This window comes from Trachypithecus francoisi, unplaced genomic scaffold (genome assembly GCF_009764315.1).
Source record: "Trachypithecus francoisi isolate TF-2019V2 unplaced genomic scaffold, Tfra_2.0 Lachesis_group11, whole genome shotgun sequence".
Classification (NCBI taxonomy): Eukaryota; Metazoa; Chordata; class Mammalia; order Primates; family Cercopithecidae; genus Trachypithecus; species Trachypithecus francoisi.
In genome coordinates, this window is record NW_022681456.1 from 39216681 (window position 1) to 39231193 (window position 14513).

The 14513-nt window shown below is 43.9% G+C and overlaps 1 protein-coding gene across 2 annotated transcripts in view; it reads right to left on the bottom strand.

Annotated features, from left to right (window-relative positions):
* Positions 1 to 14513, bottom strand: part of PLXNC1 (plexin C1) — a 161656-nt gene that overhangs the window by 133398 nt on the left and 13745 nt on the right. For both annotated transcript variants that reach the window (XM_033221042.1, XM_033221044.1), the window contains exon 2: positions 7245 to 7385. In XM_033221042.1, coding sequence (XP_033076933.1) covers positions 7245 to 7385 — 141 coding nt within the window. The remainder of the gene's footprint in view (positions 1 to 7244; positions 7386 to 14513) is intronic.

Genomic DNA, 14513 nt, shown 5'->3' on the forward strand with positions numbered 1-14513 from the left:
ATCCTGAGGACAGGACAAGAAGTTTTAGTTTTCACCACAAAGGTCCTAAATGTGCTACACAGAGGGGTGAGGGATTTCTGCCTCTGTGGCCCCTAGAGTCTCATCTCTCTCAGATGAGACAGGACACATTGGTGTTAATATCGTCTCTCACCTAGCCTGAGCCCCAGCCCACAGGCACTAATGGAACACTTGGACTTTCTAATTGCAAACTTCATGAGAATATCAACACAGAGACAAAAGCCAGCAAGACTGGAGCAAGGGAAACGTTCCTTCCTCAGCTTAGTTTAGGCGGGCAGCCTCGGAAAAAGAACATGATCAGTGAAGCAATGCAGGAAGTAACAATGAGTCACAAAAACCCAAAATGGGTTGAATTTTGCATAAGAGAAATCTCATCCAATTGACACACACACTCCTTGGGCACGATGTGGATTTTTATCTTCCAGGATACACCTTAATATAGATCTAATCTGAAGTCAATCTGAACCTTCTCCATGTGTATGCTTGCATACTTCTTTATCCTTCAAGTCTCCAACATCACCTCCTCTGAGAAGCCTTCCCTGATCACTTCTCCGCTGAACACCTCTGTCACTCTCTACCCATCACTCTGTTTTCTTCATAGCACTTAGCACTATCTAAACTGTCTTTATCGCTGATTAATCCATTTACTTGTTTTCTGTCTTTTTCTTCCCACCAAGAGAGCAGGGGCATTGCCTGTTTTGTTCACCTTTGTATATTCAGCACCCAGAACAGTACCTGGCACATACAAGGTGCCCAATAAATATTTATTAAATGAAAAACGACTCTATTAGCATTCAAGATTTTATAGAGCTCTTCAGCTTTTTCCAGCTGAAGCCTGTGTAGAAAACAAATTTTCTCTGATGGAGAATTTCAGTTCGTGTCAACATATTGTTTCTGTTGACATCCTCCTGCAGCCTCATGGTAGACTATTAACTAGCCTTGGGATTTTTGTTGCATACAAAACTCCCAATGACACTGCTGAAATTAACTGAGTGGAGATTTCAACACAATACAATTGCAAGACAGGTTCAAGACCACCCACGGGAAGGATACCACGGTGAGGAAAATGCGGGGGGAGAAAACAAAAGACTATTTTTTTTTCTTTAAGATTACCATGAGATGGAAAAGCCACAGGTGTTCAAAAAGCTATAATATTTTATGCCAAATTTAATTTCCTATGCCTCACTCTGTGGGGCTAACTAGTTGAAGGGCAAATAAGCCAACCCTTTCATTTATTATTATTTTTTTCCATAAGCAGTTTCTGAGAAATGCTGGGAAGGAGACTTAAACCACACATACACACACACAAGTGCACACAAACATATGCACGTGCATGCCTGCATACACATACACATGCATGCCTGTGCATGCGTGCATGCTCACACACACATGCACACACAGGAGAAAGCAAGGTAAGTATTTAATGTGCCTCAGTAGTTAGGAGTAACAAAGATGAAATGTAAAAATTAAGGCAAATTTCTCTTTTGTTTCCAATCTACTTATTGCAGCATAGATAGTAAGAGAAGCATACAGTCTCGAGCACAGGTTCTAGATTTGTGGATTATATGGGAGCAAAAGTTTCAAATTGGGGAGTCCCTGCAAAACTCATAAATTGGAATTAATGAGGTAGGAAGAATTTGAAGTAGGCTTCACATGACATCCTAAACGGCCCACCAATGAACCCACTTCCAAGTTTTGACACTTCCTGCTGTTTTAACTTTTTGGTCTGTTAGCTCAGTCATCCCCACCATCACCACCACTTCCGGTCCCAGGTCCTGTTCTAGGTTCCCCAAGTTCTCCTATTCCTTATTTGAACACTTTCTGGGTATATAGTAGAGCTTGTCTTTACAAAAGATTTTTTTCTCTTAAACGTTCATTCAAAAACTTTAATAACCACAGTCAAGGCAGACTCTTTAGGTAGTACAGAGATTTTGCTTCTGTTTGAATTCAGACAGAACTTTTTGGAGCTGGTTTAATTTTGCTGTGATTTGAATAAACGAAATCCATCAATGGGGCCGTGTGCAGGGGCTCATGCCTGTAATCCCAGTTCTTTGGAAGGCGTAGGTGGGAGGATTTCTTGAGCCTAGGAGTTTGAGACCAGCCTGGGCAACATGGCAAAACCCTGTCTATACAAAACATTAGCCAGGTGTGGGGACACAGGTCTGTAGTCCCAGCTACTCAAGAGGCTGAGGTGGGAGAATCACTTAAGCCCAGGAGGCAGAGGTTGTAGTGAGCCGAGACTGCACCACCGCACTCCAGCCTGGGCAACAGAGTCAGACCTTGGCTCAAAAAAGAAAAAAATAAATAAGTAAAAGAAAGAAAGCCATTAAGTGGGAGTAGAGTTTTTTGAGGGTCACACAGGTAACCAGTCTGACCTCAAGCACATAGGAAATACCTCAAGACTGGATATGGGGACAAGATAGAGCTGTGTGATATAGCTTCCTGTATCCTGAACCCTACTACAGTCCCTGGGAGGTCAGGAAGACACTAGTCTTTACTGATGAAACCATTCAAAACAGCAACTGGAATACAGAATCCCTGTCTTTCCTACAAAGGAGCGACTGGGGTAAAGCTGGGGCCCCAAAGGAGATTCAGAGACCCCCATGAACTACGTGCGGCTCTGAGAGGAACAGGCTCTGCACTCAGCTGGGTTGCTAGGAGGCCATCCCCAAAGAGGAACAAACTAAACCACAAGGTTTCTGGCCCCTTCTCGTGAAACCTCAAACATCTGCATCTTGGTATCAACCCTTATACTCCAGTATTAGGAAGAAATATAACAAAAACCAGCTCTTCAAACTCTACTAAGCTCTGTAAGAGTTAATGCAGTTTAGTTGGGGGATAGAAGCTCCGGCTCTGGACAGATTATTTTGGTTCAGAGCACCTTGAACAAGATACCTAACCTCTCAAGGCTTTAGGTTTTTTCATTTATAAAGTGGTGGAGGTGAGGGTATTGACTGGTAAGGATTAAACCAGTTAACCCGTGCAGATGCTGGTTCTAATGTCCAGCACACAGGAAGCGCTCAGAAATGTTAGCGATTATTCTTCCTTGCCCATTGCCTTCTTATCTTTTATGCTTACAAGAAAGGTTAATGGGCATGCATAAAGCTACAAATCAAATTTCATGCATATTCCGTTATTACTTATTTTACCACCTGGAAAAGCTCAAAATACGCAATTCTGCCTTTGAAATAAGGACAATTTTCTAGAGGCAACAGAGTCAGCTCAAAGGAATCCAAACCACGTGATAGGCTGTACTATCATCTGGAGAAAGGCTTGGTGTGTGTTTACCAAAATGCATACGTTGTGCAACATGTGAAATGTGAATTCCGCAAAGCTGAGTTCAGTGTGACCATACTTTTCAGCTGATCTCAGTGGAGATGCTGACGACTGAAAAAAAATCCAGCATGCAATCATGTTCCGAAAGGAAGCAGGATGGGGAAATAACGGCGGGGGGTGACAAGACATAACTCACCTCACCACCATGGGACTGTACACTGATCAAATAAAAGAGCAGATTAGATGCTCTCAAAGGACGCTTTGAGTTCTAAATTCCTTCTATTTCCCCAAAATCTTATAAAGGGACTTAGGTCTAAAGGCAAGAGAAGGAGGACAGTAAAGGTACTGGCATACTATAACCTTTAGTTTCTTCACAGATCATCAGTGAAATCTTACCTATGGAGGTAATGCCGTCTTCCTTGGAAAATGTGTGTCTTTAAAGATACTTTTAAAGTGATCCGGTATCTTAGCTTAAGTTCAAAATAATGTACCCAAATAATAGAATATGATATAGTTATTTAAAAATACTACTTACAAAAGGTTTACAATAACATTTTAATATAAGCATTTTCCCTCACTAACTGAAGAAAAGGATGCAAAAATGGGATGCAAAAGCCGACCTCAACTACATAAATAGAGAATCCAAAATGCTGACAGTAGTCGCTTCTGCACAACACAATTAGGGGTAATTTTTTATTTGCTGTCCTCTCACCCCCCACAACTCTGAAACTTTTTACATGGGCATATATTACCTTTACAATAAGGAAAAATTATCTAAATAACATGAAGCTTAAAATTACACCAAATTATATTACAACTCATAGAATTTGCAGAGACTTAAGAAGCCAGGTTTTTACTGGTGGTGGTAAAAAACAGCAATTGGGCTCCAACTGCTGTTTCCTGACTCTCATTCAACAAGGTATATACAACTGTGCCTGGCTCATGTCAAAATGCCGTCAACTCATGATCACTCAGAAACCCGAGTCAGGCTGTGGCTGATCCGAGCCCTCTTTCTACTCCTCCTCCTACTGTCTGCGTTGGGTTGAGTTTTGTTTTTTGCTGCTCATTAGTTCCCCCACGCTGTGGCTTAAGGAGCCAAGCTTGTGTCTATCAGTGTTCGTCCTTTCTAACAGTTCTGGTGACAAGCCTTGGCAAGAGAGACGCTCAAAGCTTCTGAATAAAGGGATTTGGGGATTATCAGTAGCTTCCAAATTATCCGCACGATCCTGGGTCTTCAGGATTCTGGGTAAATTCAGGGGCTACATCCAAGAATCTGTACACAGGATATAGAAGAGAGGCTTGGGCGTTACTGAGCTGCCCTAGGGAGCCTGGCGGGCCAAGTCAGCTCAAGTGCATCCCTCACACCTTTCTCCTGAGGGAGAGAACTTCTCTCTTATTGGGAGCTTGGGGGTGGGTGTTAATTCCCAAGAAGTTACCATGCCAGTGAGGTGTTCCCTCAGTCAGATGGTCCGCCTTCTTCTCAGGCTGGGACTCCTTCCTGAGCCTCTAGGAAACCTGACTCACCCCAGGAGCATATGTCCCCTGCCAGGGCATGGACCCCTATCCCCATGTCTCCCACGTGTCCCCCAGAATCCTCAGAGAGTAGCCCCCATGTCTGCAGCAGAGGTCGCAAAGTCAGTGTAGCATAGGGGATCTTAGTGCAGTCTCTGAAGTCATTCCAGGTTCAAATCCCTGCTCTGCCCCTGTGTGACCTTGAGCAACATCATCCCATTTCTCTGGGGCTTGATTCCCTCATCAGTAAAATGGGAATAGTGGGCCTGCCCCGTTGTGTCATGGAGAGGACTGAATTCATTAGAAGATATAGAGTCCCTTGGCATCTAGGAGGAACTGTGTAAACATTAGCAGTCATAAAACAAACAACAAAAAGCTGCCTTTGTTATTCAAACCTTAAAAAAACAAGGAGGCCACACAGGTAGCTTCTGAATGGGTACCCCATACAGACCCTGAGGAGAGCGAGACTTCGAGACTTCGATCGTGGCCTCCTCAGCAGCATGAAGTTGCAGCTTGGTCTCACTCCCTCGTTGCCACATCTCTAGAAGCTAGCCAGCCGCATGCAGGCTGCTGGGTGAACACACAGGACAGGCAACACCAGGCCGTCCCATGGGGAACTATTTACAGACGAGTGTTCCTTCACCTCCAATTCACCACGTAGCAGTTTGGTTGGCTCGGCTTTGGGGAAACAGTGTTCTTGTCAAAACATCCGTCAAAAACATCCCAAATCTGAAGAGATAATTGGTAAGGAGGCCCAGAAAGGCTTGATGGAAACTCCTGCCAGGCAAATGGGTCCAATAAGCCTGACCACGTTGGTGGAGCTACAGATGTCACCCAGTGACTTGTGTAGAATGATGGATGGGTATTTACCCTTCCCCAGGAAATAAAGCTAACACAACAGGAAAGATGATCAATGTATATTTTAAAAGAATGTGTATACAAACAAACTCCCTCCCATATGTTACTGGGTTTCCTCCAAAGAAAACAGATTAAATCAAATGCCTACCAGGCACTCAGCACTGTATTAGGTGGTGGGAATTCATGGCCCCCTTCTCATGAGGCTTAAAATCAAGTTGGGAAGGCAACACAAACGCCACTGAAAAGGTGAGGTCTCCAGGCAAGACATTTGGAATGAGCCACAAGAATGACATAGATCATGAGTATTTCAGGAAATGAGAGGGGAGCAAGGTCACTCCAGGCTTAGATGTCATCAAAGAGGAGGTGGGGTTTGAGCTGAGCCAGAGTATAGATACATAAGGTGCCATAAATAAGAGAAAAAACAAAAAAGCATTTCAGGCTGGAAGTACAGTATGAGCAAAAGTGTGGAAACAGGATCATATTTGGAAATAGGATCAAACAGGAGCAAATAAATAGGTTTGACTTGGGGATGGGGGTGGTGGGGAATACGTGTGCTGAAGACATAATTAGAGACTATCAGAAGAGGAAGGGGTTTTTCTGGGTTGTCTAGTAGAACTGTATTTTACTGGTAAAGAAATGGAGGCTCAGAGAGGTTAAGCAACTCACCTAAAGTCACACAGCGAGTTATCTGTGGGAGATCAGTTGAGGGAAACAGATCTACCATTATTACAATTAAGAATCTGAGCTGAGAGTAAATGGATGGCTGCAGAGAGGCCAAGGAATCTCAGTCTTTAGTCATAGAAATGGTGCAGTTCCCAACCATGAATGTTGCTGGAGAACACAGAGGGTCTTCAATAAATGTTTGCTGATGACATTGATAAGATGACTGCTAGATAACTTCAGACAAGTCATTTGGTATCTCTGATTTTATTTTCTCCTCCTGCCCTCTTCCCTCTCATCAGTGAATAAAAACCTGCACTTGACCAGGGTATATCCATACAGTGGGGAAAAAATAGTCCTCTGAGATAAAAGTCAAGAGGAGTCTCAAAGGATTTTAGATCTCTAACCTCTCTGTGGTGTATGTGGGTACAAAGGGCAGAAAACAAACCCCCTCTGTGGGTGGTAAGTGGGCTGGAGGGAAGGAACACCTGTTTTTTCTTCTTTTCAAGCCCTATAATCTCTCATCTCTTTCAAGTTGTGAGAAATCAGGTGCTTTGTCCATTTCCATGATAAAGGAGCTAGAACTAAAAGGTTACATGTCTTGGGAAGGTGAGTCAGGGTTGGGGTGGGGACCAGACCTCCATTTACCTCACCCAGGTGGCTTATGAGTAAGGAAGGAAAAATATCTTGGCACACTCCTGGGCAGCAAGGTAGCTGATACTTCATTACATGGCTATGGGGCGTTCTTACATACAGAATTCCAGATTTTCTTCCAGGCCATTTCTGGGGGTCTTTAAGGAGTTCACAAAGTTCTTGGTTTGGTCTCATGGATAACCCAGAAGCATTAAAAAAAAATTTTTTTTTAAAGCACAAAATATCACTATTAAAATAGACATTTGAAGAAGGCACAGAAAACCAACCTTAAGTAACTGGCCATCTCCAGTCCCCAAGAATAAAACAGTCCTGTTCATTACCACGGTGCCATAAACGGATGTCAGGTCGGAATGGATCAAGGTAGATGATGCGATTGGTTGGACTCTTTCAGGTTGATCCCCTTCTTTCTGAACATGCACACAAACGCACAAAAAAATAATAATAGTTTTTAACAATGATACTTCTCATTATACTGATAAAATGTCACTCATGTCCTCCTAGGCAGGATCCCACTTCTGGGCCCCACATATATTTTCTTAGACAAGATTCCCCGAGAGCAACCTTTCATTACCTTGCAAAATCACCATACCTGCCCAACCAAAGAAAGCCCCTGTTTACTGTGTATGAACAGGTATTGAATGCCAAAGCGAGCTGGCCATCTATTTAACACCCCCCAGCTGATATATGAAGCTGAATTCCACTTTAGTGCCAAGAGACAGCCCACCGCTGAATTGGGAGGCAGACTATCTCATACTTGGCTGTTTTCAAAATCCTGCCGCCAATTCATTTTAGCTAGGCGTTGGTTTCTGTGAGGTTAAACACAAACATTTCCCAAGATGTGACACGGACGATCCTATTGGGTGTGACGGCAGAAAGGAGTGATTCTAGATTTACCAAAAGGGACCGCAGGAAGCCCGAAGACAGGGTAGCTAATTCGGGGGGTGAAAAGGCAGACACAGTCGTGGACGATGGATAGGATTGAGCCACAGAGCTAAGGAGGAACCAAGTCGAAGGGCTGGCCCTGGTGCTATGCTTTTAAAGGGGAAAACAAAAAGTCTAACTCCCAAGCTGAAGGCATTTAAATTGTCTGAGGCTCTGAGCACATGTAATCACATGCTTGGTCCTGATCATTAAATAAAGCCCCTCTTTAAACCCAGAGCAGACAGAGTGTTGACCAAAATGTCTTTTTCTTTTCTGTTTAAAAGGAATGAAGTGCTTTATGCTGCGTCCTGCCTTCAACGACAGGAAACTGAGTTTGTTACACAAATCTCTGGAAGATATGGAGCTAGGAAGAGCCGTTGCCGTCTGCAGCTACTGAACACAGTGTGATAGCACACTTTATCTGCCAGAGCTCAGTTCCCAACTGTACTAAGGTTTTTAAAGGCACATTGAAGTTGCAGCCAGCGAACTTCAGTAAGCAATACAGCAACTCCTAAAAATCGCCCTATCTGGGGAGGGGGAGGTAGCCACGCAGAGGCTAAGACTTATTAACTTCATTATATTATTGCCAACAGTGTTTATGTCTTTCAATTTATGTTTGATTAAATATTCATTATTTTTAAACCCACCAAGTTTCATTAACATCTAAACTAAATGGATTATGGGCTAAATTGATTTCTGAAGCCTTTAAAGTGCCATCTATATTTCTTTGTTGCAGTTGCGCTGCAAGGAAAAGATAAGCTAGCCAGGATTTGTCCAATGTCCTGATCACTTTTCAAGGAAAAGATGTCGTAACCCAAGAAAAGGCGACGTTTTTGCATAAAATATTCTATAGTGAACTCGGTTTAAGAAGATTTGGGGAAAGCTCATTAGAGGTTTTTTTTTCTTTCTTGTTGAAAGATACTTTTCATGCAATATGGGAAGATGAGGAGCTGTCCTGTGAAAATTGAAGTTAAGGAAAAAAAATTCTCTGTGGGTCTAAGGATTGGAACAATAGATCACTGTTTAGATAAGGAAGCCTCATGACCATGAGCAGAAAAAGAAAAGTCGGATGACCTCTAGGATTAAAAAAAATAAGTAAAACCATGCCACACATCTTGCTTTAAAATAAATCCAGAATTGTTCAAATGTAAGACCAGCTGACCATGCCTGTTATTTTTATTAAATATCTGAGCACTGCAGAGAGGCTAACGTGGAGAATAGGGCATCATCTCTGCCTGGGTATCCAGAATGTTCTAATACCACTATCTCTGGCTAGAGGACTCCACTCCCTTCATCTCACAACACAGAAAAAGTAATGGATGTGGACTGCAGATTATCCACAAGGACCAGATGGGACAGTGTACATCTAGGTCTGGTATACAGTAGGTGCTTAATACTGTACCTGTTCTAATTCACCAAGAACCATGGGTCGTCTTTCCTGAGGTGGGATGAGAGATCCTGTTTGTGAAAGACTGGCTCCAAGAAAACAGAGGCAGCTCAAAAGCTGAAAGGGAACAAGGAGAAATCCATCCCAAATTACCATCTAACCTTTCCCGGTGTCCTTCTCTGATTTCTGGCTGCCCTCAACAACTGTAGTTTTTTCAAAGTAAGTCCGGGATCATATAGGTAACTGAGACAAGAGGATCGCTTGAGGCCAAGAGTGGAGACCGGCCTGGGCAACATAGCAAGACCCCCATCTCTACAGAAATGAAAAATTAGCCAGGTGTGTGGCACACATTTGTTGTCCCACCTATTTAGGAGGCTGAGACAGGTGGATCACTTGAGTCCAGGAGCTTCGGGTTACAGTGAGCTATGATTGAACCACTGCACTCCAGCCTGGACAACAAAGTGAGACCCTACCTTAAAAAAAAGTAATAGGTAAGTGGTGCAGCCATTAAATCAACATTCTTAAACTTGAGAGAACACCTGGCACTCACTGACATTTAAGCTTGGTTCTCTCACTCACTGTGTGACCTGGGCAATTAATTTAACCCTGTTAGGGGTTAGCTTTCTAAACTATCTAATAAGGCTGATGTGTCTGATTGGCAGGGCGGTTACGAAAAAGATATGATAATAGTAATAATAATAACAATACCAGCTAACATGTATTAATACTTGCTGTGTGCTACTTGAAGTATTTTATCATGTTACCTAATGAAGGCAGTATAGCATAAAGAGCCAGGCAGACCACCTAAGTTTGACTCCTGGCTCTGTCACTTCTTAGCTAAGTAATTTTGTACATGTGATTTAATCTCTCTGTGACTCAGTTTCCTCCTCTATATGGTGGAAATGATAAGAGCACAGACTTTTTATGCCACAGACTTTTTATGAGGACTGAATGAGTTTGTGCGTAAGCCTCACTAACGCTTAGAACAGTGTTTGGCACACAGCAACACAAAACCCATGCTTGCTATCGTTACTTCATTTAAAAACACAAGTTACTGTCACACCCATGGCAGTTATTTCCTCTTTGCCAGGAAGAACCCTAATTTTGTTCGGATAGCAATGAACCCAAGCCTGGTGGAAGCTATCACTGGGCCAAGCCAAATGGCAACTCCATTCCCTATCGCCAGACACTGACTTTCCTAACCCTGAGAGCTGAGGGTGGCCATGTGGCCCAGTCCTGGGCAGGGAAATGTAAGAAGTCCACTGGAAGGATTTCTGGGAATAAGTTTCCTCCTTGATAATAGAAGGCTCTTGAGGAGAACCCGTTTGCCCTCTTCCCTCACTTCCTCTGGAATACAGTTGTGTTATCTCATCATGTGTAGACTCGTGGCAACCATTCTGTTTCCATGAGATTCAAGATGAAGGATAGAAAGCAACATGCTAAGATTGGTGCAGGGAAAAGAAAAGAGATTCTATGTTCCTAGAGACACCACTGAGCCACAGACCTCCAACTTTTAAACACTTGACTAAGTTAACAATAGTTGCCATGGTTTAAGCCACTGTCAGTTGGGTTTTCTGCTACTTGGAACCAAAAGCAAGTCACTGTTTAAGAAATGACAATCACAACTTGTTGGAGCGGACACTAAAGTGCAGTTCTTCCTCAGCTGCAGGGACCATGACGTGGACAAGTGCTTGTTCCTCTCACCAGCCTGGAAGACCCTGGCCACAGTCAGGATTTTGTAGCCAATTACAACAGCGAGCCTGGAAGAAAATAGGAGAGGAGGCTTGGATCTCATGAAAACTCTAGGGGCTGCTCTGGCTGAATGGAAATGGATTCTTTTGTGCTGGAAACACACAGAAATGGACAGGTCCCTGTGAATGGGAAAAGGAACCCTTTGAATGGCTTTCTTATGCTTATTGCGGCAAATGAAAACAAAAGAAAGACAGGCTCCAGAGAAACGTCCTCACAAAAGTGAGGTTAATACCCAGGGAGCCAGGAAGAAGAAGGGGGAAACAGCGCAGTCAGCCCCCTGTGTCCAGAGATTATTCTTTCTCTCTTTTTTTCCGGCCTATTTTCTATCTTGCCCTTCTCTCCCCTTAGGGCATAATCGCTAATGTTGCTCTCAGCCTATTCTGTCTAGTTTATTATGTGTAATTTATTTCTGAATCCCAGCCTCTGCTTGTTCGTCTATGTGTAACAAGGTTAATGCCTTGTAATGATGCTTTTGCCAGTTCTGCCTTTCATGACAAAATCCAATCTTGATTTCGCTCTAAACCTTGTCTCCCCTTTGGGCTTTCTTGGTTCCCTCAGAGTTGTCACTCTGCTTCTCCTTCCTGCCATGTCTAAGCACAACGTCACGCCTACACGTTTGCCGGCTCTAAGAGGGGAACTTTTCTCAGTTGGAGGAGAAAGCTACCTTGGCTCAAATGATGTTTGGGCTGAAAGAGAGAAAGAGCTTTGGGCCTGATACAGCAAACTGGGACCAAAGCTCCTGAGAAGAGGTGTGTGTGTGTGGTGTGTGTGTGTGTGTGTGCAGGGAGTCATGGGCATATTACCAGGAAAACAATTAGACTTCTTTGCAGCTGCTTCATATGATTTTTCATGGACAATAAACACTGCCCCATTGTGCCCTGCACAGCTCCATGGGGTGCCAGTCATGCATTCCAGGGTGTGAAAGGCACCCTCTAGAGTTGAGCCACAGCTTGGCCCTGCCCCTACCATGTGAAAGATGGCCCGGCTCATCGAGGTTCAGGCAGGGTGCTCCAGCTTTTGCAGCATCATCGGGAGGGAAGGGGCACAAAACTGGGGCCTCCAGAGCTGGGCACCCAGCCAGAGTCAAGTGTTTTACCCCCAAGGTGCTAAAAAGGATTACTGTATGTTGATTTTACCTTACCAGGTGGGAGGAAATACCAACTGGGTACCGATCAATTTCTTGTACATGATAAAATGCCTTTCTTGGGCAGTTAATTTTATATTCTGTTCCATTTGGCATCCATTTGTTTTGAAGCAGTTTCATCATTTTCTGTTACTCCCCAAGGGGCCCACTTGCCATTAGGAAACCTCTGAAGGAGCCCTGCACCCAAGTTCTGGCCCCTGCTCTGTGCCTTATAGACTGCTTGATTCCAGCAAGTTAAGTCTCCTGAACCTCAGTGACTGTATCTGTAAAATGGACCCAATAATACCACATGCCCTGCCTCTCAGTGTTGTTGTGAGGTCCAGATGAAATCATGTGTTTGAAAATAATTAGATTATTTTTATCCAGCTAGGGAGATGGAAAGGACAACTATTTGCCCAAGTCGGACAGTGATTTTATTAGCCAGGAAGGCTCGGGTTGCTTTTCTCCATTCTCGTGTATACAGTGTTGACCAGGATCTGACTAAGTTATGGCAGCTCTCTCATTGCCTGAAGGAAGAATTTACACTGGGGACTCAAATGATCAAAAGGAGAGGTTTAAAGTGTGCTTAGGGACACAGCTGGGCAGCCTCTAGACCAGGCAAGCATGGTTGGTGTGCAGCACAGCCGTAGGAAGCACGCAAGGTGGTGGAGCTTGTATTTCACCACCTTCTACCCTATCCCCTCCCTCCACGGGCCCCAGTGTCCCCAGCCACCCAAGCTGACCCACCACCAAAGTCCCAGTCTCCAAGATTCATCCTTCCTTCTTCCTGCTTTATGTCCCTTCCCCACCCCCACCAAATCTCCTTCTCCTCCCTATGGCTAATTTCAGTTAATTACTTATAAAATGATGACCTGACTCAAATAATTCACAAAAAAGATATGGATGGCAGAGAGTGTGAAAACTGCATTTTCCTAGATTCTTTTTTTTTTTAAAGACAGAGTCTCACTGTGTCGCCCAGTTTGGAGTGCAGTGGCACAATCTCGGCTCACTGCAACCTCTGACTCCCGGGTTCAAGCAATTCTCCTGTCTCAGCCTCCCAAGTAGCTACAGTCAGGCACCACCATGCCTGGCTAATTTTTGTATTTTTAGTAGAGACAGGGGTTCACTATGTTGGCCACGCTGGTCTTGAACTCCTGACCTCATGATCCGCCCACCCTGGCTTCCCAAAGTGTGGGCATTACAGGCGTGAGCTACCGTGCCCGGCCCTAGTTTCTTAGAATTGAAAGAGACTCAATCCACCAATGCTTTTCCAGGAGGAAACGACAGGCATTCTACATAGGATGGCTCCTCATTATGGGAGCTGTCCTGTGTGATGTGGGACTTTTAGCATTCCTGACTCCTGTCCACAAAGTAGTGCCCTCCATTATGTTGATTACTGTGAAAGTCCCCTCCCCAATATTTCTGAACATCCCCTAAGTAAATGTCATCATCCCCTGTTAAGAACCACTGAAATCTGTGACATGGTTTCAGAGTTGCTGACAAATGGTTACGTAGACTTCCCTCTGGCCCTGCTCCCCATCATGGTCAACCACACCACTAATCACCCTCGACTCTTCTCTTTCTGTCACTCCCCACATCCAATACATTAAAAATCTCAGTTGAATTTCCCAATAATCTCAAATTTACCTTCTCTATCTCTACAGGCTGTATTCGGCCCAAGCATCCATTCATTCCCCTCCCGATCTAGTGCAAGAGTATCTTGGTGTCTCCCTTTTAACTTTCAATCTATTCTCTGTCCAGTAGCCAAAGTGATCTTTTAAAATATGAAACAGGTCCTGTTACTCCCTGGACTAAAATTCTCCAATGGCTTCCCATCATGATACTGAGAACTGCATCCATATGCCTCCCCAGGCTCTCCCTGGGCTGGTTCCTGATGATGTCTTCACACCCATTCCTTGCCATTATTCTCCTGCACTCTGCTTCTGCTCCCCAAGTCCAGTTGATTTCTTTCAGACTCTTGGACACAAAAGTCTGCCTCGGGGCCTTTGCTCTTGCTACTTCTTCTAGCCCCACCCCCTTCACTCCTCTGTAGGCTGGCTTTTTTCAATCTGTCAGGTTTCAAGTCGAATGTCACCTACTCATGGACACATGACCATAGCTCTTCTGTTCCTACCTCAGTTTTTCTTCTGAATCATAGCACTCCATTTATTTCCTTCAAAATACTTATTAATAACTATTGTTTTTAAAAACTTACTCACTGTCTCCCAGTAGACTCCATCTTTATAAGATCGACTATCTCCAATAGTATTGTATTCTACACTTTGAATGCAGCATCCACCTCAGCATCTGACATGGAGTAGGTTGTCAATAAATGCTTATCGAAGGGATAAA